Source organism: Mercurialis annua, linkage group LG6 (genome assembly GCF_937616625.2).
Source record: "Mercurialis annua linkage group LG6, ddMerAnnu1.2, whole genome shotgun sequence".
Lineage (NCBI taxonomy): Eukaryota > Viridiplantae > Streptophyta > Magnoliopsida > Malpighiales > Euphorbiaceae > Mercurialis > Mercurialis annua.
Window position 1 is genome coordinate 1,807,232 of NC_065575.1, and position 27,162 is coordinate 1,834,393.

Here is a 27,162-nt window from a genome sequence, read left to right on the forward strand (position 1 = left end):
ATTAAAGATTATACACGCATTTTTAGCATACAAAAACAGCACTTTGAGCGACAACTACAAGAAATGAGTACATTTCTTCAAGAAATCACCACTTATCCAAAGGCACAAGTCATATTTAAACGAGAATCAATCATATCAAACATAACAACTATGTGAAAATGACTGCTTATGCCTTATAGTCAAGAAATAGAAACAAAGAAAAGCATATGAATATTGATGGCAGGGAAAATTGTACACTCTACGGTTCAGTTCTCTAGTTGCTTAAACATTGTCATACACGGAGGATGCATTAAAAAACGAACGGAATGAACTTGTACCGTACTTTGTTCATATACTCCAAGTATCTCTCCCCAAAAGTCTCAATCATCAGAGCCTCCTCCATTTTCGCTTTCTGGTCATAATACATCAAACACACTGCTACTACAAACAACAAGCTCAAAGGCGCGCGAAGCGAAATAAAATAAGCAGCAAACAGAAGCATTGTAGAAGAATATATAGGATGCCTGACCCATCTAAACGGCCCAAATTGCACAACAGCAGTAGGAACCACTACCTTCTCCGAGTACTTAGCAAGGTAAAGCGTCGAATTATATTGCATCAACAAAGTCACAACAACCAAAACCCACATCGCGGCATTGCTCCATCCACCAGGAATAAGGTGCAATTCCGGCCCTTCAAACGCCGCAAGCCAATGACTAACCATGACTCCAATGCAGAACAAACCGCGATACCATTTGGGCGGATTCACATCCCACTTAGGATCATGATCCCGCATAAAATAATCGCCATACAACCGTTTCCTCACACTAACATTGAAGAAAAAGAAGTACTGGTACACAAAAAAGAACACAACAGGCCAGCCTTGGAGATAGCCATTGAAAAAGGCAGGAGGCACAAGTGTTAGCCAAGTGAACACTGCAGTAACTAGTCCAATTTGCTCAAAGACACTAGCTTCACCTAATGAATACTTATAAAAGCAATAGAACCCATAAAAAGCAAGTGATATAGCTATAAACCAAGGCCAAAACAACCAACTCCAGCTAAAATACATCCAAAAAAACGGGTTCAAACACAAATTCACAGCCCATTTTGTGGCTGCAATCACAACTGAAAGCACTGCAGACAATTTGATTATATCAAATGGAGTTACTTGCAAGAGGGTTTGTTTAACTTTATCAAAGGAGAGAATTTTTAAGGGTTCTGGAAATGGGTGGGATTGAGGGGAGGTGGAATATGAGCAATTGAGATGAGGTAACAACTGGGTTCTTGTTAGTTTCAATGGAAATGGAGATTTGATGGGTTTATGAGGGTGTTTTAAGTGAAGGTTGGCGTTGGGGGCATTTGAGTGAAGATGTTTGTTAAAATGCCTGAGAGAGAATTTATTTTTGTTGCCGCCGGTGATTGTTTTGGCGGTGAGGGAGGAAGTAAATGGGAGTGCTGTGGAGTGGAGAAGAATTGAAGTGCTTTCCATGGTTGAACAGAAGTGCTTCTACATTAGTTTCAGTTTGTGAAACAAGAAATTGGGGAGAAACACCATTGATTTGCCTTGACGAATAGCTCTTGTTTTCATGTGTTAGACTGGTTATCTTCTTGAGAAAAATACATATTTACCTAAAATACAAAAATAATATGTTAATATACATCAGCGCGGAAATCTTACAAAAAATACATCACGAATTTAAACCTTTTATTTTTTTACTCTCCTCACTTTTATAATTATAAATTTACTTCCACTATATAAGCTCATTAATTTCACTAACAACGAGGTTCCTTCCTTTTCTCTCTCAAATTTCTCTCTCTATTTTCTCTCTCTATTTTCTCACAGCTCGTTTTCAAGCTCTCTGTTTTGGAAAAATCTTCTCCGATTCTGCAAATTCTTAAATCCAGATCTCTGTAACAACTTCCAGATCTCGAAAAATAGTTCGTTCCTCATAATCTGCTCGAAAAACAGCTCGCTCTTGAAAAAACGGAGATTCTTGAAGGTAATTGACTATATTCGTGAATAAAATTGCTTTTTATATTATCTTCTTTTGATTATACGATTATAAAAATATGATGATATTTGAATTTTAACCTATAAGAAAAATCAATCTGATACTTATATGATATTGTGATGCAAATCTGATAATGTGATCCTCATCTGATAATCTGATACTCATATTGATGTTGTCTGATAATGTAATGTCATATGATTATCATATGAGTATCTGACAGTCTGATTATGACACAATGTGATTCTCAAATGATACTCTTGTGATAATTTGATATACTCATACTCATATGATAATGTGAAAAAAAAATACTTATATGATATTGTGATGCATATAATCTGATACTCATATGATAATGTGATAGTCATTGATACTATGAGTGTCATATGATAATCAGATAGTCATATTGAAGCTGTGAGTGTCATATGATTATCATATGACTATCTGACAGTCTGATTATCATATGAGTATCTGACAGTCTGATTATCATATGAGTATCTGACAGTCTGATTATCATATGACTATCTGACAAAAACTGATTATCATATGACTATCTGACAAAAAATGATTATCATATGACTATCTGAAAAACTGATTATCATAAGAGTATCTGACAAAACTGATTATCATATGAGTATCTGACAGTCTGATTATCATATGAGTATCTGACAGTCTGATTATCATATGACTATCTGAAAAACTGATTATCATATGACTATCTGAAAAACTGATTATCATATAAGTATCTGACAGTCTGATTATCATATGACTATTTGAAAAAACTAATTATCATATGAGTATCTGACAGTCTGATTATCATATGAGTATCTGACAAAACTGATTATCATATGACTATCTGACAGTCTGATTATCATATGAGTATCTGACAAAAACTGATTATCATATGAGTATCTGACTATCTATCAGACTGTCAGATACTGTTATGATAATCAGACTATCAGATAGTCATATGATAATCAGATAGTCATATTGAAGCTGAGAGTGTCATATGATTATCATATGATTATCTGACAGCTATCATATGAGTATCTGACTATCTATCAGACTGTCAGATACTGTTATGATAATCAGACTGTCAGATAGTCATATGATAATCAGATAGTCATATTGAAGCTGTGAGTGTCATATGATAATGTCATATGATTATCATATGATAATCTGACAGTCTGATTATCATATGAGTATCTGACAGTCTGATTATCATATGAGTATCTGACAGTCTGATTATCATATGACTATCTGACAGTCTGATTATCATATGAGTATCTGACAGTCTGATTATCAGATGATACAGTATCATCAGATTATCATATGTTATTGTGATACACATATGATAATATTTCAACTGATAATCATCTGTTTATCATTTTCAGGATGGAATTTATCCAAGTACTAATGCAACATGATGGGCAATGGACTGAAGATGGAAAGTATACTGACTTCAAAATGACAGGAATTTTATTGGAAATGAACTGCACATTCAATAGTTTTATCGAATTAGTATATCAAAGTTTGCAAGTTCAAGATACTGAAACTGAATTAGATATTCAATATCTAATCAGTGATGATTATCCTCCAGTCAAAATAGCAGATGAAAGAAGTCTCAGATTCTATATACAGTTAAAGAAGAGTGAACTTAACTTCACAAGATATCCAATCTGCATCATATTGAATAAATCTGCTTCTTTTTTGGAAACATCATCATCAGAAGCTGCAAACAATTCACTTCTTGTTCATGAAGACAATATAACGCAACTGGATGAACAAAACTCTAAAGAAACAGAAATGTCTTATTCAAATTTGGATATGATTGAATATGCAAATCTTCTCTGCACACTTCAAGAAAATCTTCCAGAAACAGATTTTGATGAAGATCATGTTGCAACCAATCAAGCAAATCAGAAAATAGAAGAAGGAGGTATATTCACAGATAAAGAAACATTAATATCAGAGATGAGCCTATATGGACTAAAAGAACACTTTCAGTTCAAGGTACATTTCAAATATTCTGATTTTGACATTTTATTATCATAACAGTTTCACAAAAAACTGATACTGTATATTATTAATAATTACAGGTCCAAAAATCATGCGCAAGACAGTACCGATTAAAATGCATAGATGACCATTGTGATTGGAAATTTTATGCCTCGAAAATTGGTCATACAAAAATGTTTCGGGTACGTAAGTTCAACAATTATCATACATGTTCTTTGGAGATGAGAATGGGAGACCTGAGGTTTGTCAGCTCAAAAACCATAGCAAAAATAATAAAGTCAAACTTGTTGGATATCAAGACAATTTACACACCTAATGACATAATCAGAGACATGAGAAATGATTATAGCATTAAATTGGATTACTGGAAAGCTTGGAAATGTCGAGAAATTGCACTAGAGCTTTTAAGAGGGAAACCAGAAAATTCATTTGGTCTACTACCGAGATATCTTCACATGGTGAAGCAAACAAATCCAGGATCAGTTGTAAGCTTACAAAGAAATGTGGATCATACTTTTCTTTATGCATTCATGTCACTTAATGCATCAATAAGTGGATGGAGTCACTGTATGCCTATTATGGTTGTTGATGCTACATTTTTGAAAGGACCATTTGGAGGTTCTCTGTTTTCAGCTTCAACTCTTGATGCAGCAGGTATGATTAATATCATTATCATCACGATATCATCATATTATCATTACAGTATCATTATAATATCATTACAGTATCATCGTAATATCATTATTTTATTTTGCTTCTTATTTTACAGGAAAAATCTTCCCTCTTGCCTTTTCAATAACAGATTCAGAAAATGATGCATCTTGGAATTGGTTTTTTAGACAAATCAAAACTGTTTTTGGTGTAAGGGAAGGAATGTGTATAATTTCAGACAGACATATGAGTATTAAAAATGCAATAGAAAGTGTTTTTGCTGGAGAAGTTCAACATGATATTTGCTTATATCATTTACTAAGTAACGTGAAAAGCAGATTTAAAAAGGATCAGAAGACAATTAAAGACCTGTTCAAAGCAGCAGCAAGAGCTTATACAAAGGAAGAATTCAATACTCATATGGCAGAAATAAGCAACGTAAATCCAGGAGTTACAGCTTATCTCAAAGATGCAGGTTTTGAAAGGTGGGCAGTTTCACATTCTGTGAACAAAAGATACAACATAATGACTTCAAATACTGCTGAGTCATTTAATGCAGCAGTAAATAGAGCACGAGAATTACCAGTTACGATGCTTATGGAATACTTGAGAAATTTGGTTCAAAGGTGGAGCTACAAGAACAGAAATATTGCTAAAGGAACCTTTACAAAATTGTCTTCAAAATATGATGCTGTCCTAAGGCAAAACTATTTAGATTCACTCAAAATAGAGGTACGGATTCATTCTTATCACAGTTAGAAATATTTTCATCTTATCATGCTATTATCAGTTTATTATCATTCTATTATCATATGCTATTATCAGTTTATTATCATTCTATTATCATATGCTATTATCTTTTAATATTTTTGACATTATCACATGTATATCAGGTAGAGCCATCTAATGATGACATATACACTGTTACTGAAAATGGTGATACCTCTACTGTTAACATCAAGGAAAAATCTTGTACATGCAACAGATATCAAGAAGAAATGATCCCATGTAAACATGCTGCTGCTGTATTAAACTACAAACATCAAGACCCAACTGAATATTGCTCAAAGTACTTCACAAATGAAGCAATGCTTGCTACATATGCACAAACTGTATACCCAGTTCCTAAAGAAGAAACATGGGAAGTCACTGCAGAGGTTGAGGATATCATTGTCTTACCTCCTATAGGGAGAACTAAGCCAGGAAGACCAAAAAAGAGAAGAATAAAAGGAGCAGAAGAACAAAAGAATCAAAACAAGTGCAGCAGATGTGGATATTATGGACATAATCGTAAAACTTGTAAAAATATTCCAAAAAACAGATAGAAAACTGTGATTTGAGATTTTCAATAGTACTATTTTTCAATAAATAAAAAAATATCATTCAATATCTGATGGAGTAATATAATGTTATTATCATAATATTATCATTACATTATCATCTTATTATCAACCATATATCATTATGATAAAATATTATCATATGTTTATCATCTAAGTATTAAAATATATAAAATCAGATAATCATAAATTTGATAACAGTAACGTATAATTATCATATGAGTCACAATAAACCAAACATCTGATAAATGGACAACAGTTTATTATCATTTATGAATGTTATTATCATAATATTATCATTACATTATCATCTTATTATCAACCATATACAAATATTATAAAATATTATCATATGTTAATCATTAAAATATATAAAAATCATCTAAATATTAAACATACAATTATCATATGAGTCACAGTAAACCAAACATTTGATAATGAACAAACAGTTTATCATCATTTATGTATCACAAACTTATCATCTCATTATCATAAAACTGATCAAACAATTGTCATTACATCATAATAAAAGTCATTAACAGTAAAAAAAATCTACACAACCATTTTTTTTTACAGAATAACAAAATGAAACGCCTAAACCAAAAACTAAAACATTAACATTCATTTGATATATATCCACTCTTGATCTTCCACCTTCCATAAATGTACAGATTTGCTGCATATCGCTCACGAACAACACTACAACTGATTTGTCTCGGAATAGCCTTCCCTTCTATCAAGTATTCAGCAAAAGCTGCAACGTAAACGCCACAATCTCTGCATTGTGGTATAATAATTATGAAACTATCTCATTAAATCACTATTTCAAAAAAATATAAAAAAGACCAAAAGATAGAGACTTACGCATCCTCTTGAACAGGAAGGTTGTTAACATAAGCTACAACGAATGGATCAGTTTTTTTCTTGCCCATATAATAAACAGATTTGAAGTCGATGTCCCTTCGATCATAAAATCCAACAGTATCCAATAGAAATGGGATCAATGTTGCATATGCATTCATAGCAATAGCAGTATGCTTGTCATAGAGCTCACTCCTGCGAGAGTTGTAGATAAAAAAAGTCCTATATTCAAAACTGAGCTTAGCAAGAATCCAATGATCCTGATTTTCACCATCAACTTTAAGATGAACTGGGAACAGTACATTCTTCACATCTCCCCAAGCCCTCTTATAAACACCATCTTCACCAACAATGATATTATACAATTCAGAGAACTGCGGTATTTCAGTCACACTGCCAACCTCCTTATAGATTAAATACCCATTCTGCACATACTGGTCAAAGAAATTTGCACATGTACTGTAACCATTGTTCAGAAACAAACACTTCTTCCTCAAATATGCAAACAGGCAGTCAATATGCTGAAAATAAAATAATAAAACAAACCAATTAATAATAGAAGTATCATAAAAACATTTATGATCATAAAAACACATATTATCATAATGTTATAATTAGATTATCATAATGTTATCAGAAAACATTATCTCATTATTTTATCCACTGTTTTCATCACCAGTGATTATCATAATGTTATCAATCTATATTATCATATTGTTATCCAAATAATGATACACTTACACTTGAATCCAAATAAGCTCCAGGTGTATGAAGCTTGAAAAAGAAATCTTTCACACGAATTTCCTCTCCGCCAAGCCTTATAACTGGTTTTAAAATTTTATAGTTTGGATAATAAATTTCATGGCTACAAAAATTCAAAAAAATTGTGTTAAATACACAACAAGATAAAAAAAATATACATATTAAAATAAGAAAATGACAGAAAGCTTACTGTTCTGTTTTCCTCTTGTATGTGCCAACACAAATCCAATCATTAAATTCAGAAAGCCATGCTTGATTACACATATCAGACACACTTTCTAGGAGCAACGGATTGCGATTTACAAACACCAAACCAACTGATTTAACCTTTTCAGGTTTGTCTAAGTTTCGAACTTTTTCCAGTAAAGCAAAAGATGGAATTGCCCAACTTTTTACATTTGTCAACGTTGTCTCCTTTTTCAAATTTTCACTAGCTTTCCTTGTGGGAAGCTGTTACAATACGAAAACAAAACATTGCATTATCATTACAATATCAAAAAATATTACATCTAATTAAAAATAAAATAAATTTAAAAACATTACTTTCAATCTCCTTCTTGGAGGAGCAGTAACTGTTTTAACTTGTATATCTTGTTCAGCAATGACATTCTCTTCTTTTATAACTGTTTTTTTAGGAACCTTATTTCATAAAACAGAAGGTTCAGTTAACTTATCTTGCATAAATAATTGAAAAATAAACAAAACCTAAATTTAATAAATACCTCATTCGAAATCCAGGTAGACAAAGATGCCACAATAGAAGATACTTGTAGCTCACAAGCAGCAAGACCATCCATCTCAGTATCAGAATTATCATCCACTTTCTTCTCTAAAGTTGTCTTTGCAACATCTAAATCTGATTGCTCAACAGGAGGTGTCATAAACTCATCACTACAGACTTCACCAAGCATCTCAAGTTCAACTTCAATTTGTTTGTGCATATCAGTTTTTTCACCAGCAGCACTACAAACATTCTGTTACATAAAAAATAATCAAAAATATTTCATATTATCATAATAGTATCATATAGTATCATATAATTATCATGACACACTCAATGCATAAAAAAATTACATTATCATAACAGTATCAAAACATATTATCATATAATTATCATTATCATAACAGTATCACATAAATGTAAAAAATAAGACATTATCATGTAATTATCATTATCATAACAGTATCACATAAATGTAAAAAATCAGCTCATATAAACACCATATTATCAATACAGTATCAATTAAAAAATAATAAAATTACATTATCATAACAGTATAAAGATAATACATTATCATTACAGTATCATGTAATTAACTTACAAGTAGCCATACAACTCAAAAAATAAAAAAAAGAACAGTATCATTACAATATCATAAAAAAGGAAGAGAACAAAAAATTAACAAACTTGTATGCTTATACCTCCAAGTCAGATTCCTTTTCTTTTAAACTCAATTGTTCCTTGTCTGGAACACCATCAGTACTAATAGACTGCTCAGTTGCAACGGAATCCAGAGCTTCGTTAATATTCTTATCCTGCACCATCAGCTCAACAGCAGTAACATTCTCAGCCTGCTCCAACGGCTCAACGAAATTGACATTGTCGACCTGCTCCAACGGCTCAACAGAATTAAAATTCTCAGCCTGATTAATATCATCAGCTACATTTACATTCTCAGCATCCCCAATTACATCCCTTTTTTGAACTAAATCAGCATCCTCAATTTCTTCTGTTATGTCAGGTAACTCAGCCTCCTTAACTACATCAAATTTATCAGTACACTGACTAGGATTGCTATCAAAAAAAGCATCCACATCAAAATTCCTCTCTGAATCATCAGCAATAGAATCAACTTCTGCCACAGCTTCTCCCACATCTTCAGCCACATCTTCTACACCACAATCATCAATTTCAGGATTATCATTGGACAAGGATTTCACTTCCTCAACATTTACCTCAGCATCAAACTAATAGCAGAAAAAGATTAATTAGTAAAATGTACAGTTAATTATAAAGAAATCAACAACAATAAAAAAAATACCTTTCCTCCAACTGATTCAGAAACAGGTACAACATTTTCATTATTTAAAATCGCAGCACTCTCCTTAAAAACCTTATGACTCACATCATCATCACTCACAGTTTCCTCCGATGAGCCACTGTTATTCTCATTAACAGTCTGCAAAAATGAAAATTAATCAAATTAATAATTAGAATAATGCATATTATTAAAATATATATAAAAATATTTACCTCAGAATCACCGTCAGAAGAATATATCAGTTCTTCTACAGTATCAGCCTATATTAAACAATGATTATATCATTATAAATAAAAAAGATTATCATAAAAGTATCATCATATTCTCATTAATTAAAAACATTATCATGAACATATAAGCCATTAACAAAACAGCAAAACACAACTCATGAAAAAGCATAAAAATAACAGTACAATTAAGTATTATCATAGAGGTATCATTGCAATGCTAACAATAAATATGTAATATTAAAACAGTAACAGTTTTATGCAAAAATGTTATCATACAATTATCATTCAATTATCATACAATTATCATATTATCAGATTATCATCACATTATCAGATGAGCATCAAAATATCATATAAGTATCAGTATTTTCACATTATCATACAGTTATCATAATATACTATTATCGTAATGTTATTATAAAAACACATACCTTTCCAGATTTGTCATCAAAAATATCACTCAATTGATTTTCTTCAAAACTAACCACAGAAGCACAAATGCGCTTTCGAACGTCACACTCCACATCAGAATAATCAGCCTTGTTATCAAAAATTAGTGCTTTCAATTCATGGACAAATTTAATACAAGCAGACCTTGCCACTTCCAATATTTTATCTTCAGAATCAGAAGCAGAAGTTCTTGCTCGCTTCACAACTTGACCTTGATAATTTAGTCCAGTAACAATAAGTTGACTTGACTCAAACTCATTTGCTACAATATTTGAAAGCACTGAGACCTATAAAAAATAAAAAAATAATTAGCTCACAAATAACACACAAATCAATAAAAGAAAAAAAGTTAAATAAGAATCATAATACCTTTTCAGTTCCATCATCAAAAACCTGAAAATCAAAGTTCTGCATTTTCTTAATATCCTTCGGACTCCAACGCAGTAATCGAGGATAAACAGCAGCATTGCTCAAAGTACACAAATACTCAGGCACAGAAACCAATGTTTCATAAAACCAAAACTGAATAGCATGCGGAAAACCATACAAACGATAGAAAGCAGATTGACTTGATGCATTATGTTTAGTCCACAGCTTGTTCTTAGTAGACTGAACAAATAACTGGAATGAATATTTTCCCCATGGAAAATCATCATAATCAGGGCAGTCAAGCAAGTGAATGAACCGATCGTCAACCAAAGTAGTTCCAAGATGACCCAATAAAAAACACTGAACCATGTAAAGCTTTGCAAACTTTACAGCATCTTCATCATTCTCCCACACAGCCTCTTTAAATTTCGCTTCAATAACCTGACGGGTAATCTTGCTCACATCACCAAAATATTTATTAAAAAAGTTACTGTCCTTAAAATGACCAGAAAACCTTGACTCATCACCAACACAAACAAGTCCACTAACAAGACCAAACTCATATAGACTGAATCGCATATTCTGCGAACCGTAATGAAACCAAAGCTCTGACAAATTGCTGTGATGAACTTCCCTTAAAAGTATGGCATGTATGAGTCTAAGACTCAGTACATCTTTGTCAAGTTCTAGAAAGACACCAAACCTACTGTTCTTGAACGTTGCTAACTGATCTTCACTAAGCTTCGATTTAATATGTTTCAGCACTGCATTCTGTGAAGCATTTCCAACTTTACCGACAAATCGATCCTTTGGACCAAGTAACAAATCAAATGTCTGCAATAAACACAAATGCAAAGAGTATTATAAATGGTATCATAATGTTATCAGTTATACAAAAATATTATTATAAAAAAAACATCATTATCATCATGGTATCATACTGTCATAAAATTGTCATCAGTTATACAAAGAGTATTTAAAAACATCATAAGAGTATCAACAGAAAACAAATATTTTATATTATCATCATATTATCAAACAACTGAACACATACAAGTTGCACAACATTATCACAAAAAATGACATATTATCATAATATTATCAGTATACACATTTATACTAATATAACGCTATCATCATGTTATCATCAACTTATCATCATGTTATAATCATATTATCATTCGATTATCAGTACACTTACCATCATGGTATCATACTGTCATAAAATTGTCATCAGTTATACAAAAACTATTAAAAACATCATAAGAGTATCAACATAAAAGCAATATTTTATATTATCATCATATTATCAAATAACTGAACACATACAACTACCAGAAAAAAACAACACTCTCAAAATGACATACTATTATCATAAGAGTATCAACAGAAACAAATATTTTATATTATCATCATATTACCAAACAACTGAACACATACAAGTTGCACAATATTATCACAAAAAGCATATTATCATAATATTATCAGTATACACATTTATACTAACATAACGCTATCATCATGTTATCATCAACTTGTCATCATGTTATAATCATATTATCATTCGATTATCAGTACAATTAATCAAAAAAATACCTGAAATGAATCATTCTTATCCAAATTATCAGTACCAAGCCTTTTCCTCTTAATATCTCTTTTAGGTACCACAAAATTTGCTTTCCTTTTTCCAGCAACAGACTTCTGCACAGATTTTGATTTCTTTATTGCTTTCTTCTCTATTTTAGGAGCAACAGGTTTACTACCAATAGTCTTTTTCCTCAAACTCATACGGACCGGAGAATCAGAAGCTTCCTCCATTTCTTTAGGAGCAATGTCAGGATTCTTCAATTGAATCAAGAATTCCGATAATGTTTGATCAAAATCAGTATCAGACATAATGTATAATAAAAACTGGAGATAAAAAGTATAAAAAAACAAAATCAGTGATAATAACTAACAAAATATCAAATAATTGTACATGCATTAACAGATTCACAAATTTTTAATACAAAATCATTTGCAATTCATATTGTAAGATAAAAAAAACTAATAAAATCATAAAAAAAACACAATCCTACATCTAACACAACAAAAATTAAGATATAACAAAAGCATAACCGTTAAAAATAAAAAAAAATTAGAGAAATCACTCACCGATGAACAATGCAGATGATAGAGCAGTAACAATGGAAGATACAACAATCAAAAAACGATACAGTGAAGAGCAAATAATCAGAAAACACGAAGAGTGAAATAGAACGAGAACGAGAGAGAATAGAAGAGAAGAGAAAAGAGGGAAACAGGAAATAATGAGCAATAACTGCCCTAAGAGTATAAAAGAAAACTTTTAAATAAAACGGCGTAAAATAATAATGAAACAGCGCAAATATAATTAAAAATGACACGTGGGAGTAAATACACAAATAACAATAAAAGAGGAAGTATTTTTTATATCTTTTAATAAGGGAGGTAATCTATATAAATATTTTCAAAATTGGAGTGTATTCCCTAATTTTCTCTATCTTCTTGCAGTCTTGGTTGGGCTAGCCCATGGTTATAATGGCCTAATAGAATGTCTTCTCGGCCTAGCCCATGCTTGTGATTTCGGAAGGCACTTATATTTTAAAATTAAATTAAGTTTTAAAATAAATAATTTTATAGAATTAGAAGTTAAAAGTTTTAAATGGATGAATTATGAACTTTTGCTAAAATTAAATTGAAAATTAGTCTTTTTAATGTGCGTTTTATTTAGCATTTGTGTTAGAATCTAGGTAGTGCAGACAAGGACACGGAAAAACGAGAGGTTTGAATACGAATACAACAAAACGACATTATTTTAAATTTTTATGTGAAACATCGGAATCTAGTGTCCGAAATAGGATACATCTATTGAATGAATTGTCTGCATACCTAGGTTGAAATTTGGTGCTTCAAAAAGACACTTCGTCGAACCACCATTTAAAAAAAAAAAATATCCGTACATATTGATTTGACGCCCTATAATATTATTATGACTTGTATATTTAATATGATTAAAAAGAATAGCTACTATAATGCAAAAGTTATTTATAACGGAAAAAAACTATTAAAAACATAGTACAATTGTGAAATTTTAATTTAAACATACTCCCATGGATATTTATTAACAAAGTAATTTTAATTTAATGAAATAGACTATAGTTGGTTATTTAATTACCGCACACGGGAATGAAAGGAGCTATAGTCTATGGGCTGTAATGCATGTCTTGTTTCCCAAGTTTACAAACCTAACTAATATTTGAGAAAATATCTTGCCCAAAATTAATAATATAATATACTTTGCATAAATAATACTAATAATTAAAAACTTATAATATTGTTTTATAAGATTCTATATTTTTTAACTTTTAATTTATTTATAATTCATCATTATAATTATAAAATAATTATAAAATAATTATAAAAATATAAATTACTACTAACTATTTTTATTTTTAAACTGAATTAAAATTAACAATAAAATTGTTAATGCAAATTGGCATAATTATTTAAACTATTTTTTCTCAAATTGTTTTAGATAAATTAGTTCACTTCATCTTCCCCAAATTCATATCCAAATGCTTTTCATTATTCCTATTTCCTCTGTAACATAAAACACGAATTATTATTACAATTAAGTCCTTCAATTTTCACCTCATAATTTATCCATTTTAGTCTCCATGATACTCTCAAAGCTCCGTTCGTTATCTCGATCTTCCCGTTCGCCGGTAACCTTAATTTTATTATCAATTCATTTATTTTATTTTATGTTGTGAATTTCTAATTTCCAATTTTTTTCTGATTTTTGTGTGTTTGAATCGAACAGAATGGGGGTATTTTCGGAATTGGAAGATCAGCAATAAGGGCAGCAGCTGGAGATTCAATTATTAACAATAATAAACAAATTGATGCAAAATTAGGGTTTTTTAGAGGGTTTTTGAGTTCTAATAGAACAACTCAATTGTCTGATTTTAATCACCTTCTCTTTTCTAACCCTAAATTTGTTCGGTTTTTCTCTAGTGAAGCTCCTAAAAAGAAAAGTAAGGAAGCTAATTTTATTGCTTTTTTGTTGCTTTTTTTTAATTGAATTGAAGAAGTTAATTGTTTGTGTTAAGTTGTGGTGTTTGTTTATTTGCAGATTATGAGAATTTTTATCCGAAGGAGAAGAAGGAGATTCCGAAAGGGGATAATAATGATCAGAAATCTGAGTCAAAAGGTATTTCGTTAGGGTGATTGGATTGGATTGTAATGTTGAATTCGTGTTTTATTAATTTGATGTTGATGACCATAGGAATTAGTTATTGTTTTTGTTAATCATGTTTGTTATTACGGGCTTTGCAAACATTAGAATTTGACTGTAATTAAATGGATTCTTGTAATTTTACACCTTATAAACAATGAAACTTTAACATACAATGATCCTTATTGTTTCTGTCATTCTCAATTTCAGAGGAATCAAGTGCAGACGATGAGTGGAACTTTCAGAAAATATTCATGAAACAATTTAATTTACTTACTCCTTTGATAGTGATTGGGTTGTTGCTTGCTAGCTTCCCTTTTGGTTCTGATGAACACAAGCAGGTTAGCTATTCAATTTCTTGATGTTTTTCTTCCTGTTCTTTTAGCATGTCTTAGTGCGATGTCATTTTGTTCATTCTTATTTTAATAAGATGTTAGTTAGTGGCCTGATAACAGCTTCTTGAAGAGCAAAATGACATTGGTTTATTTTTTTATTGACATGTGCAACGTAACATTTTCATTTCAAATGTGTATTAGTATCTCTTAGCCTTTGCTCACACGTCTACAATGTTCTATGCATATTCATTTTATGTTACAGACTGATATTTAATAGCAACATTTTGTTATGCTTACAAATCTAATTATCTTTTCGAGTGTCAATTTTTCAAAATATTACCACCAATTAAAACTCACTATTTCTAAGCTGGTAAATATGTATTGATGGCAGAGTATTGCAGCTTTTAGCGAATTAGCTAGCTGAAATGTGTCACTACTTAAACTTTGTCCTCACCTCAGCTTTGTGTCAACTTTTTTTCATGCGAGGAAATTGCTCAAACTTTGTTTTGTTTCTCACGCTAATAAATTTCTGTTTTGCTGCTTATTGAATTTTGTTCTAGCAGATTAGCTTCCAAGAGTTCAAAAACAAGCTTCTTGAACCAGGTTTAGTTGACCATATAGTGGTTTCAAATAAATCAGTTGCTAAAGTGTATGTAAGGAGCTCGCCTCAGACTCAAACAAATGATGATGCTGTGCAGAGTTCCACCAACAATGCCCCTGCTAGAGGACATAGCGGCCAGTACAAGTACTACTTTAATATTGGAAGCGTCGAGTCTTTTGAGGAGAAGTTAGAGGAAGCCCAAGAAGCTATAGGAACTGACCCTCATGACTATGTACCTGTTACATATGCATCTGAAATGGTTTGGTACCAAGAAATTATGAGGTTTGCACCAACACTTTTGCTTTTGGGAACCCTAATGTACATGGGACGAAAAATGCAAGGTGGAATCGGTGTTGGTGGTGGGGGCGGAAAGGGTGCACGTGGAATATTCAACATAGGGAAGGCCCACGTGACCAAAGTGGATAAAAATGCTAAGAACAAGGTTTACTTTCTGTTTTCTATCAGTAATGGTGGCTACTCTTTTTTATAGCTTTTTAAAGTCCCAAGTTTCCAATTATCATTTCTTAGTCATTAAAGATGTGCTTTAGAAAATGGTTCCACACTATTTGAGATATTTATTTAGTTCGTTTCCCTTGTGCTACCACTCCAGGTCTATTTCAAAGATGTTGCTGGCTGCGACGAGGCCAAGCAAGAGATTATGGAATTTGTACACTTCCTCAAGAACCCGAAGAAGTACGAGGAACTGGGAGCTAAAATTCCTAAAGGTGCTCTTTTGGTAGGTCCTCCGGGAACAGGAAAGACCCTTTTAGCAAAGGCAACTGCAGGGGAATCCGGCGTGCCTTTTCTGTCCATATCTGGTTCAGATTTTATGGAGATGTTTGTCGGTGTCGGACCATCCAGAGTGAGAAACTTGTTTCAAGAAGCAAGGCAATGTGCTCCCAGTATTATATTTATTGATGAAATTGATGCAATTGGCAGAGCTAGGGGTCGAGGTGGTTTCTCGGGTTCCAATGATGAGAGGGAAAGTACCCTTAATCAGTTGCTGGTAGAAATGGATGGCTTTGGAACTACCACTGGAACCATTGTGCTTGCTGGCACTAACCGACCAGACATTTTAGACAAAGCCTTGTTGAGACCGGGTCGGTTTGATCGCCAAATATCAATTGATAAGCCTGACATAAAGGGTCGTGAACAGATCTTTAAGATCTACTTGAATAAACTTAAACTTGATAAGGAGCCATCGTTTTACTCTCAGAGGCTTGCAGCCCTTACGCCTGGATTTGCTGGGGCAGATATAGCAAATGTTTGTAATGAAGCTGCTCTAATTACTGCAAGGCATGAAGGACTGCGGATCACAATGGATCATTTCGAGTCAGCAATAGATAGAGTCATTGGTGGTTTGGAGAAAAAGAATAAGGTAACAATCTTTTTTGCTACTAGCTATTACTCCCTGTCCCATATTGATAAGCACTATTTTAAGGGTATTTTTTTCCAAATTATAGGCACTCAATTATTACTTAAATGATAAAATGATATGTATATCCTCATGTATCAAAAAGAAACAAAAGTCGCTAAAAACATGAAGCACTGCATAATTAAATAAGGGTAGGTGATTTTTTTTATAGATCAACTCATGTAACCTAGATAAACTAAATTTCTTAATACTTGTTTGTCGTAAACTGCCTATTAATTGGGACGGAGAAATGTAGATACAAAACTTCAGATGACATGAAAATGCATAGATATATTGATCTGTCGCGCCATATTTGGGTGATATTTTCCGTCACTACAATGACTAATTTTTCTGTCCCTTCTTTTCGAGACTGCTGCAAATAATTTCTAATGTTTTTGTTTTGTTGAGCAGGTAATAAGCAAGGAGGAACGCAGGACTGTTGCTTATCATGAATCAGGTCATGCTGTTACTGGGTGGTTTTTGGAACATGCTGAACCCCTTCTAAAGGTGACAATCGTTCCACGTGGTACTGCTGCACTTGGGTTCGCCCAATACGTTCCTAATGAAAACCTTCTCTTGACCAAGGAGCAGCTATTTGACATGACATGTATGACTCTTGGTGGCCGAGCAGCTGAACAGGTACTTATGAAGTTGCTGTATGAGTGGGATTGAACTGCACAAATGATAAATAATGCTCGGACTTAAAACATGCAGTTCCACTCTATTTATTCGCAATGATTTAAGTTTTTTACCATGTCGTGCTGATCGGGTTTCATTTTCAAACACAGGTTTTGCTTGGGAAAATATCTACCGGAGCTCAAAATGACTTGGAGAAGGTAACAAAGATGACCTACGCCCAAGTAGCAGTTTACGGATTCAGTGAAAAAGTCGGTCTTCTCTCGTTCCCGCAACGAGAGGACTCAATGGAGATGACCAAGCCGTACAGCAGCAAGACCGGAGCACTTATTGATGGGGAAGTGCGAGAGTGGGTAGCCAAGGCATATGAACGGACAGTCCAACTTGTTGAAGAACACAAAGAGCACATAGCTCAGATTGCCGAGCTTTTGCTCGAAAAGGAAGTTCTTCACCAAGATGACTTGAAACGGGTTTTGGGCGAGCGGCCGTTTAAATCAAGCGAGGCTACAAATTATGACATATTTAAGGAAGGATTTAAAGAAGAAGAAACTTTAGTAAGTGGTAATGAGGATGATGATGCTTCAACCATACAGGTTGCTCCTGCATAACAATTGGCTCGTTAATAAACTTTGTACATTATTTTTCAATTTTTTTTACTTATAACTGAATTTTGTATAATTGCAATTCACGGACTGAGTGTCATTAGATTCGAAAATCGCATTAAAGTGCAGTACTTGCATTCAGTGTTCAAATCCCAACTTCATTGTTCGTCATATGTTCTATTTGTTTCTGTTTATGTTAAATGTTGCGAAAAGTGATGAGCATAAAACCAAAATAAGTATCTGCACAGGCATCTTACACCGGATGTACATCCGGTTGTTTCAAATCGAACAGAATTAAAATTCTATTCTAAACTGCCTTAACAATAACTTTTAAATATGTCACACCCAAATGGAATTAAACCAATCGGTTTGTCTGGTTCGGTTTGATAATACCGAATGGAACAAAAAAAATTAAAAGAAGTTTAATAATTTCAAAGTGAAGTAAATTATCGGTTTATGTCTATTAAGTGGTTTCGGTTCTGTTTTACATACATCTTGATCTTGCTACAGAAGTTTAGGAAGTCACTTAGGGGCCGTTTGGTTCTACATAAAAAGGGGGGAATGGAATGGGTATGGGAATGATTTCCATTGTTTGTGTTTGTTTTGTCAAATTGTACTAGGGAATGGGAATGTGATTACACCCTCAATGGGAATCACCCACTCCCCCCTTACCCCATGGGAATGGACTTTTGGGAATGAGAATCAAAATTTATAAAATATTTTAATAATAAATAATAAATATATAATTATTAAAAAAACAATTTTTAAATATTTATTTTAAAAAATATACTTAAAATAATAAAAAAAAAATTGTTTTAAATTATTTTTTTTTTAATTTTTTTAAATGATTTTTTATTTTTTTAAAAATAATTTTTTTAATTTTTTTTAATTTTTTTTAATTTTTTCGATTTTTTTTTATTTTTTATATAAAAAAAAATAAAAAAAAGTATTTTTAATAAATAATAAATAATTTTTTTTTATTAAACTTTATCCATTCCCATTCCTACATTAATTTTGAACCAAACAAAAAATGAAAACAATCATTCCCATTCCCATTCCTTCTCATTCCGATTCCCATTCCCAACCTTGAACCAAACGGCCCCTTAAACTTTGTTACTGGCCTAAAAAGGCAAAGGACTAGAAATTGGATCTTCTTTTAGACAGTTTAAATTAGTGTTTTACAATTTGAACCGGTGGCTTAACTGATGAGGCCCCGCGTCCGGTACAACCACGGGTTGAGCAGGTTGAATAAAATTATATATAAAAGTAAATTTTAGACATATTCCATGGCTAACAAATGGGACAATTAATAAATGGTGGAGAACAAAATAATGGTAGTTAATCAACTGAAAAATCAAAAAGAATGGCTGAACCTAATATTGAAATTGACCACTAATGAATTTCTTCATTAATTTTTCCCATTTTCTGGCTTGTTGAGTTGCCAAAGCCTCAATTGATTTTTCCATTTCAGGTCATACAAAAAACCAACTTCAAAGTTGAACCATCATATTATATGTTATTGACCTTCACATCTCACAATTCACTGACCTTGCTTTTCTATGATTTTTATGTCTTTAAATTTAAATCTTTGGTCATGAATATTTGTTCTTCAATTAAATTCACATTCAACTAATTTAGTTAGGAGCTTATTTTAACCATGAAATATGTCTTTTATCTCGGAGGGGTCAAATAAGATGTATATATGAATTTACAACTCCAAACAATAAACAATTTTTAATTTTGCTCTCTAAAAAAAGGATGTCTTCCAATGAAAGTGTTATCATCTGTTATAATCTTTGGAGTCTTTTATTCTTTTCAGCAGTTGGATCCTTAAATTTTTAATTTTTCAGCAATTGAATTTTTAAACCTTTTATGTCTTTTAGTAATCAGGTACTTCTTCAGTCGCTTAAAAGTACCCAATTGATGAAAAAAATTTATCAGTTTGGAAACTGGAGAAGATATAATTAAAAATAAAAAATCAAATAATTAAAAATTATATAGTTTATAAACCTAAAAATAGGTTTAGCCAATTTTTTTTATAATAACTCGTGAACGTGTAAATGTGTGTTTTCATAAAGAACTCAGAATTCATAACACGAGAAAGGGAAAGAAATAATTTCCATTTGCATAAACTAATTATAAAAAGAGAAAAAAAATACTATTATCAAAGACGCGTGGTGCTGATTCAACTTTTTTGATGTCATTCTAAACATGCTAGTCAATTTATATTATTTTATTTTTAGCAACCATTAAGTATTATATTAGTTTGAACAATTATTATCAAGATTGATCAAATTAATCATTAAAGTGTGGCAAATATTAAATAAGAAAAAGAATGTTCATACTTAAACGTTTTATATACATTATATATATGAACAGCACAACACATGACTCATAAGGTAGCAACAGAAAATATTTAAAAAAAGAGAGAAAAATCATACGTATCAACTATCAAATTAAATATTTCTATGCCTAAAGCATCAATAATTATTATGGTGACACCATCCATTTATATTGCGATCCACATAATTATATAATTTTAAATAAAGAATTAAATAATAATTTCTATTTTTCTTTCTCGTTTTTCTTTATTATTCAGGCAATAGCTTTTAGAAAAAAAATTGAATTTATAATTTATATCAAAAGTTCGATGTCGATAAATAAATCTTAAAAATGTTAAAATAATTAAAATAAGAGATATTTTGAAAAAATATTAGATACAAATAACTTTTTTTTCTATCCTCATTAAGTTAGGGCTAGCTATGCTAAAAGATAATTTTTTAACGTTTTAAAATTTATTCAAATATTCTAAAATTTGTAAATTTATTTCAATTTAGCCATTTTTTATTTTGATAATTAGGCATGAGGAACACTTGTAGGGGAAATTGAACTCAATACCTTAACAAAATATTGTTGAGTCCTTGTATCATTTGTTTTATAGCTCGTAAGAAGTTTAGCCAATTTTGGATCTGTTCATTTTTTTTAAATTAACTAATATTTTTCAAAACAATTTATTTGAACTATTTGGCATTCCAGTTGACGATCTGAAAAAAAAACACTAATTTAAACATTAGACATTCAATTGTAATAATTAAATCAATTTAAAAAATTAAATAAATTTTAGAAAATTTATCAAATTGCGACAAATTTATAATTTTTAAAAATAAATAGATATTCTAAATTTGAAAAAAAGAATTCGACACTATTATATATTAGGTTACTAGAAAATCCCAATTATCAGTATATCATTTTTACCAATGAGTTATATTTCAAACCGTATTAGTATTTAGCAATAAACTATTAGGTTGTGGGTTTAAATTCTTCCACAGGCACCATAGATAGAGACAAGGAGGGTTTGTAGTGGCATTAGCCCCCTAAATTTTTACTTTTTACTTTTTCATCCTTAAAAAATTTTGTTTTTACTTTTTTTGACACTTTAAGTTTTTCTTTAAATTTTTATGCCCCTCCAACTATCTAAATTTTTCTTTTTTCACCCCTCCAAAAATAAAATCCTGGCTTCGTCCCTGACAAGCACTCTCCTTTCTCAATTATAAAAAAAATCTCATTTTTTGTTTGATATTTTTTCATTTATATTGATTTAATTCATTAATCAAAGTAATAACTAATACGTAATGTAGTTTTGCTATTAAACTGTAAACATATTAAACTATACTTAAATGAAAAGGAGCTTAAAGGGAAAATAAGGCTTAATCACCAAAAAATGCCAAACCTATACGTTTTGTGTCAATTATAGCCAAACCTTTAAAAATCACCAGATTTAGCCAAACCTTATATGTTCTGTTTCTTTTTTAGCCATTTTTGAATCGAACCGGTTTTTTTGACACCGTGTCGTCCACGTCACCGCCAACTAAGCAATTGGCTGGCATGTCAGCTGAAATATTTAAATAAGGTTTGGCTATAACTGACACAAAATGCATAGGTTTGGTATTTTTTGATGAATAAAACTAATTTTAAAATTAAATAATTAAATAATTAATTATATTATAATAAAATTCATATATATTTAAAAAATCATATTTTTATTTAACGCTAATTAAAATTAATTTATTTTTACTAAATTTAAATAATTATAATATTTTTTTTACATATTTGAGGGATATATAATTAATTTAAATTCTAATAAAAACAAAAAATGTCATATTCATTTTAAAATTTATTTTTTTAAATTCCAGTCGTCGATTCTTTGACACCGCCGCCGTTTGAGACCCAATTATTCGTCTTCCAACGAACAATCTGAGAGTAATATACACAACAAACATACGACAGTGTTCATAAGTCAACTATACACATATAAATATAAAATAATTACTGAATAGACTGTTTATTTAAAGGACGAGTTTAATTATTTTTTCATTTTTTTTCTTTATAAAGTGAAGCTCATTGTGGTGTAATCAATATATATCATGATGTTTATAAGCATAAACGCATATGTCATTTTACTCGGCATAGCCAAAAAATTACCTTAATTTATACATAACTATTTTATTTATTACCTAAATCCAGTCATAACAAGATCTCAACAACATTAAAAATACTAAATCAAGTTCAAAATCATCATAAACATTAAATCCTTTTACCAAGTTTAATTCAATATTAATTCCTAAATAATACGTTAATTTATTTTTTTAATTACATATTCATTAAAATTTATTATAATATAAATTTATTAGATTTAATTAAGTTTAATAAAAAATTAAAATTAATTTTAATTAGTATTAAATAGGAAATATTAATTATTTTTAAATATATATAAATTTCATAAATGATATAATTAATTTACTAATTATTAAATTTAAAAATTGCTTGAATTTAAAATTAGGTTTATTCACCCAAAAAATACCAAACCTATATTTTTTGTGTCAGTTATAGCCAAACCTTATTTAAATATTTCAGCTGCCATGTCAGCCAATTGCTTAGTTGGCGGTGACGTGGACGACACGGTGTCAAAAAAACCGGTTCGATTCAAAAATGGCTAAAAAAGAAACATAACATATAAGGTTTGGCTAAATCTGGTGATTTTTAAAGGTTTGGCTATAATTGACACAAAACGTATAGGTTTGGCATTTTTTGGTGATTAAGCCGGAAAATAATTATCAATGTGAAAAAGTAAAGTCTTGCACTTAAATAAATTTCTATATTGACATAGAAGTCAAGAAGATGTGGCCGACTAATATTTTAAGTCGGTCATAAGCTTTTTTTTGTTTCTGGATGTTTGGACCCAGTATGAAAAAGACAATGCTTTTAAAACCAAACCGACTGGTCGAACCGAAAACTAATCAGACATCAAATTCAAAAATAAAAAATTTATTTCAAAACCGGTAAGATACTCATGTTTTAATAAAATCACTTACTTTAACATTACATTTTGACATAAAATATAATTTAGTTTTATCTATCGTTGAATCTCTTTTTTTCTTAACATTTTCCGAGACATGTTATTATTTTTTATATTATACTAATTGATAAATGATGGATCAACAATTTTTTAATTATATTTTCAATACTACATTCTATAATTAGTTTTTGTTAATTTTAATTTTACAGGAGTATCATTATTTTCTAATTAAATATAAAATTATTAAAAATTAAAAATCTGAAGTAAACTGGTCGAAGTGATTAAATCAAAAATCACCCATGATAACGGGTTGATTTTTGGTCCGGTTTTAAAAACATTGGAAGAGAAAGATGCTTTTGTTTTCTTTCCTCTCATCTGCCTTTCACTTTATGAATTCTATAAAATCTTTCAAATCCTTCACATATTAATCCACCTATAATTCTGTCTGTTGCATCTCTTTAATAATTATTTTCATTTTCTTTCATAATTTCTTCTTTGGTTCTTGAAAAATCACTACAATTTGATCATGGCATTTGAAGATCAGTATCAACAATCCATAGTTTCAAAATATGACACTCTTATCTTTGGTAAGTCTTTTCTGATTTTTTTTCCACCAAAAACGAGATCATAAGCGCTCGACAGTAACCTGCTACATCGTGTGCTCAAGTTGCATGAATTTTAAGATTTTTCTCGATTTTGTTATCATTTTTGCAGATGTTGATGATACCCTTTATCCTTTAAGTACTGGTTTCTCCAAACAATGTACAATCAATATTCAAGGTTTGTAATAATTTTCTTTTTTTGATGAATGTTTGTAATAAATATTAATTTATCATATTGTTCTTCTTGTTCTTGAACTAGATATAAATATTTGATTATTAATTGTTCTGCTTCTGCAATCTTTATTTTGTTTAGAATATATGATTCAGAAGCTTGGAATACAAGAAAATAAAGTTTCTGCATTAAATCAAGAGTTGTACAAGAATTATGGAACTTCAATGGCAGGTCTCAAGGTATAATATTCAAGAACTATTTTACTAATTAGTTTTAATTTTAATTGAATTTAATGATGTTTTAATATATATTTTTCATTCCTTGTTCATAGGCTATTGGCTATGATTTTGACAATGATGACTATCACAGGTATAGTAAATTTCTCTACTAGTCCTTAATCTTCTTTGTAAAATTCATGATTTTTAATGATCCAAAAATCAAAATCCTTCTACTTTCCTATTGATTTAATCAAAAAATTTAATCTTGAAAATTTTAATGCTACAATTTAAAAGATTAGCAACATTTAACACAATTTTACATATATGCATAGTATTTTTAATGATGAATTAAAAAAAATCAATCCTTCTGAATATTAACCTTTTTAATAGTACTCTTACACGCAAAACTTTTTTAAAAATCAAATTTTAATGCAACATCCACATTGAAATTAGGTAAGAATCACCGTCCGCTTTTACAATTTGGTTATAATTACCGAATTTTAAAGTTTTAGTACGATTTGATTTTTTTAATACATTAGGCGATTTATGAATATAAATAAATCTCAAATGCTGACATATAAATATTATTTACAGCTATGTTCATGGGAGATTGCCTTATGATAATCTAAAGACTGACCATGTTCTAAGGAGTCTTCTGCTTAGCTTACCGATCCGTAAAGTTGTAAGTTAATTAATTAATTAATTTTGATTTAATAAGAATATTAATTCATAATTTAGCATGATAATGACGATTCTGTTTTTTTATTAGATTTTCTCAAATGCTGATGAAATCCACGTGGCAAAGATCCTAAGAAGGCTTGGATTAGAAGACTGTTTTGAGAGAATTATAAGCTTTGAATCTATTAATCCTAATCATAAAACCACTAATTGCAATGTTAAATTTGCAAGTGAGAATTTAAATCTTGATAATTTGGTGCTTCCCAAGTCTCCAATAATTTGTAAACCATTTGAAGATGCTTTTGAGATGGCTTTCAAATTAGCTAACATCAATCCTCAAACAACAGTAAGCCATTTCAATTTCTTTTTCTTATATAGTTTAAATTATTTTCCGAGTTTCGGAATTATCGATAAGTGTCTGAGCATGTCCGATAGACTCGGTAAAAAAGATCAACAAATTTTAGGGTACTTATAACTTTTTTTTATAAAATTTAGCATGTTTTGAAGTTTTGATACAAACTTCTAATTTTGACAATTTCAAACAAGAAATGTCATTTTTTAAAATTGTTTATGAATCATTTTTTATAATTTAAAACACCGGATAATTTTTCACTGGAAAATGCTGATGTGTACTCCAGCAGAATAGTATATTTTCCATTGTCAATAGTAGCAATTTTTGTATAAAAAAAATATTTGGCATTCCAAACTATAAAAAAAATGAAATTCATAGTTTAAAGTGTCAGAGAGAAAAGTTCGTGTTAAAATGCAAAACACTCTAAGATTTTTTTTTTGCTATCAACACTAAATTTAAAGTTAAATAGACTTTTTACATATAAATATAAAATATAAAATTCGTTTTACTCTCTACGTTTGGAGAGTTAAATTTATTCTCATATATTTATTTAATTTTAAGAATAGTATATATATGATCCTTAGCATTTTGTGTACTACTTGTTTTCAGGTGTTTTTTGATGATAGTATCCGAAATATACAGGGAGGAAAACGAATGGGACTCAAGACAGTGTTGGTAAATTCAATAAAACTCAACACTCTATGCTTTTCTAAATTCAACATTTTGAGTAAATTCAATATTTAGTTATTATTTTTCCTTATATTCAAATAAAAATAAATAAAACTATAATATATTTTTGCATATAATTGCTCGCCTAATTGTCGGATTTCGGAATTTTATAAATCAATTCTTACCATTATGCGAAAAATTGAATTTTAGGTGGGCGGTTCGAACCGAATTGGTGGAGCAGATTATGCTCTAGAAAGCATTCACAATATCAAAGAAGCATTGCCAGAACTTTGGGAAGCAAATGAAAACAATTCAGAAACAATAAAGTACAAAGAAAATGTGGCTATAGAGACTTATGCCTAATTTAAGATTGTCTATGTAATTAAATGTTTTAAGGGGAATTTTTTTTTATCCCTATGTGTGGTCATTAATAATAGCATTCTCAATAATTTTTTTTTATATGATTTTTTTTATTACACCAACAGAAAATTATTGAAAATAAACCTTCTCATACCAACATTACAGAAATTATTGAAAATACTAAAAAAATGTTT

General features: G+C 30.3%; 5 protein-coding genes across 5 annotated transcripts; 3 read left to right on the plus strand and 2 right to left on the minus strand.

Moving 5' to 3' along the window:
• Window positions 1-187: 187 nt before the first annotated feature.
• LOC126686179 (uncharacterized) lies at window positions 188-1,582 on the minus strand. The gene has a single exon (XM_050380224.2). It carries the CDS (start codon window positions 1,469-1,471, stop codon window positions 290-292), a length of 1,182 nt encoding a protein of 393 aa, XP_050236181.1. The 5' UTR covers window positions 1,472-1,582; the 3' UTR covers window positions 188-289.
• A 1,825-nt stretch (window positions 1,583-3,407) lies between these two features.
• Window positions 3,408-5,986, plus strand: LOC126686700 (uncharacterized). The gene is made up of 4 exons (XM_050380889.1): window positions 3,408-4,004; window positions 4,091-4,664; window positions 4,780-5,393; window positions 5,555-5,986. Exons 1-4 carry the CDS (start codon window positions 3,408-3,410, stop codon window positions 5,984-5,986), a joined length of 2,217 nt encoding a protein of 738 aa, XP_050236846.1.
• Window positions 5,987-9,040: 3,054 nt separating this feature from the next.
• On the minus strand, window positions 9,041-13,081 carry LOC126686701 (uncharacterized). The gene is made up of 6 exons (XM_050380890.2): window positions 12,312-13,081; window positions 10,716-11,549; window positions 10,328-10,633; window positions 9,879-9,926; window positions 9,667-9,804; window positions 9,041-9,592 (listed from the first exon to the last, which is right to left on the minus strand). The coding sequence occupies exons 1-6, from the start codon at window positions 12,609-12,611 to the stop codon at window positions 9,041-9,043; spliced, it is 2,178 nt and encodes a 725-aa protein (XP_050236847.2). The 5' UTR covers window positions 12,612-13,081.
• Window positions 13,082-14,280: 1,199 nt separating this feature from the next.
• On the plus strand, window positions 14,281-18,711 carry LOC126686174 (ATP-dependent zinc metalloprotease FTSH 10, mitochondrial-like). Its single transcript, XM_050380212.1, has 8 exons — window positions 14,281-14,461; window positions 14,560-14,773; window positions 14,872-14,949; window positions 15,184-15,314; window positions 15,872-16,351; window positions 16,520-17,287; window positions 17,735-17,962; window positions 18,112-18,711. Exons 1-8 carry the CDS (start codon window positions 14,414-14,416, stop codon window positions 18,565-18,567), a joined length of 2,403 nt encoding a protein of 800 aa, XP_050236169.1. The 5' UTR covers window positions 14,281-14,413; the 3' UTR covers window positions 18,568-18,711.
• Window positions 18,712-24,338: 5,627 nt separating this feature from the next.
• Window positions 24,339-27,067, plus strand: LOC126686182 (suppressor of disruption of TFIIS-like). Its single transcript, XM_050380228.2, has 8 exons — window positions 24,339-24,504; window positions 24,632-24,697; window positions 24,833-24,930; window positions 25,023-25,060; window positions 25,504-25,591; window positions 25,679-25,933; window positions 26,549-26,614; window positions 26,819-27,067. The coding sequence occupies exons 1-8, from the start codon at window positions 24,444-24,446 to the stop codon at window positions 26,969-26,971; spliced, it is 825 nt and encodes a 274-aa protein (XP_050236185.1). The 5' UTR covers window positions 24,339-24,443; the 3' UTR covers window positions 26,972-27,067.
• Window positions 27,068-27,162: the final 95 nt, after the last annotated feature.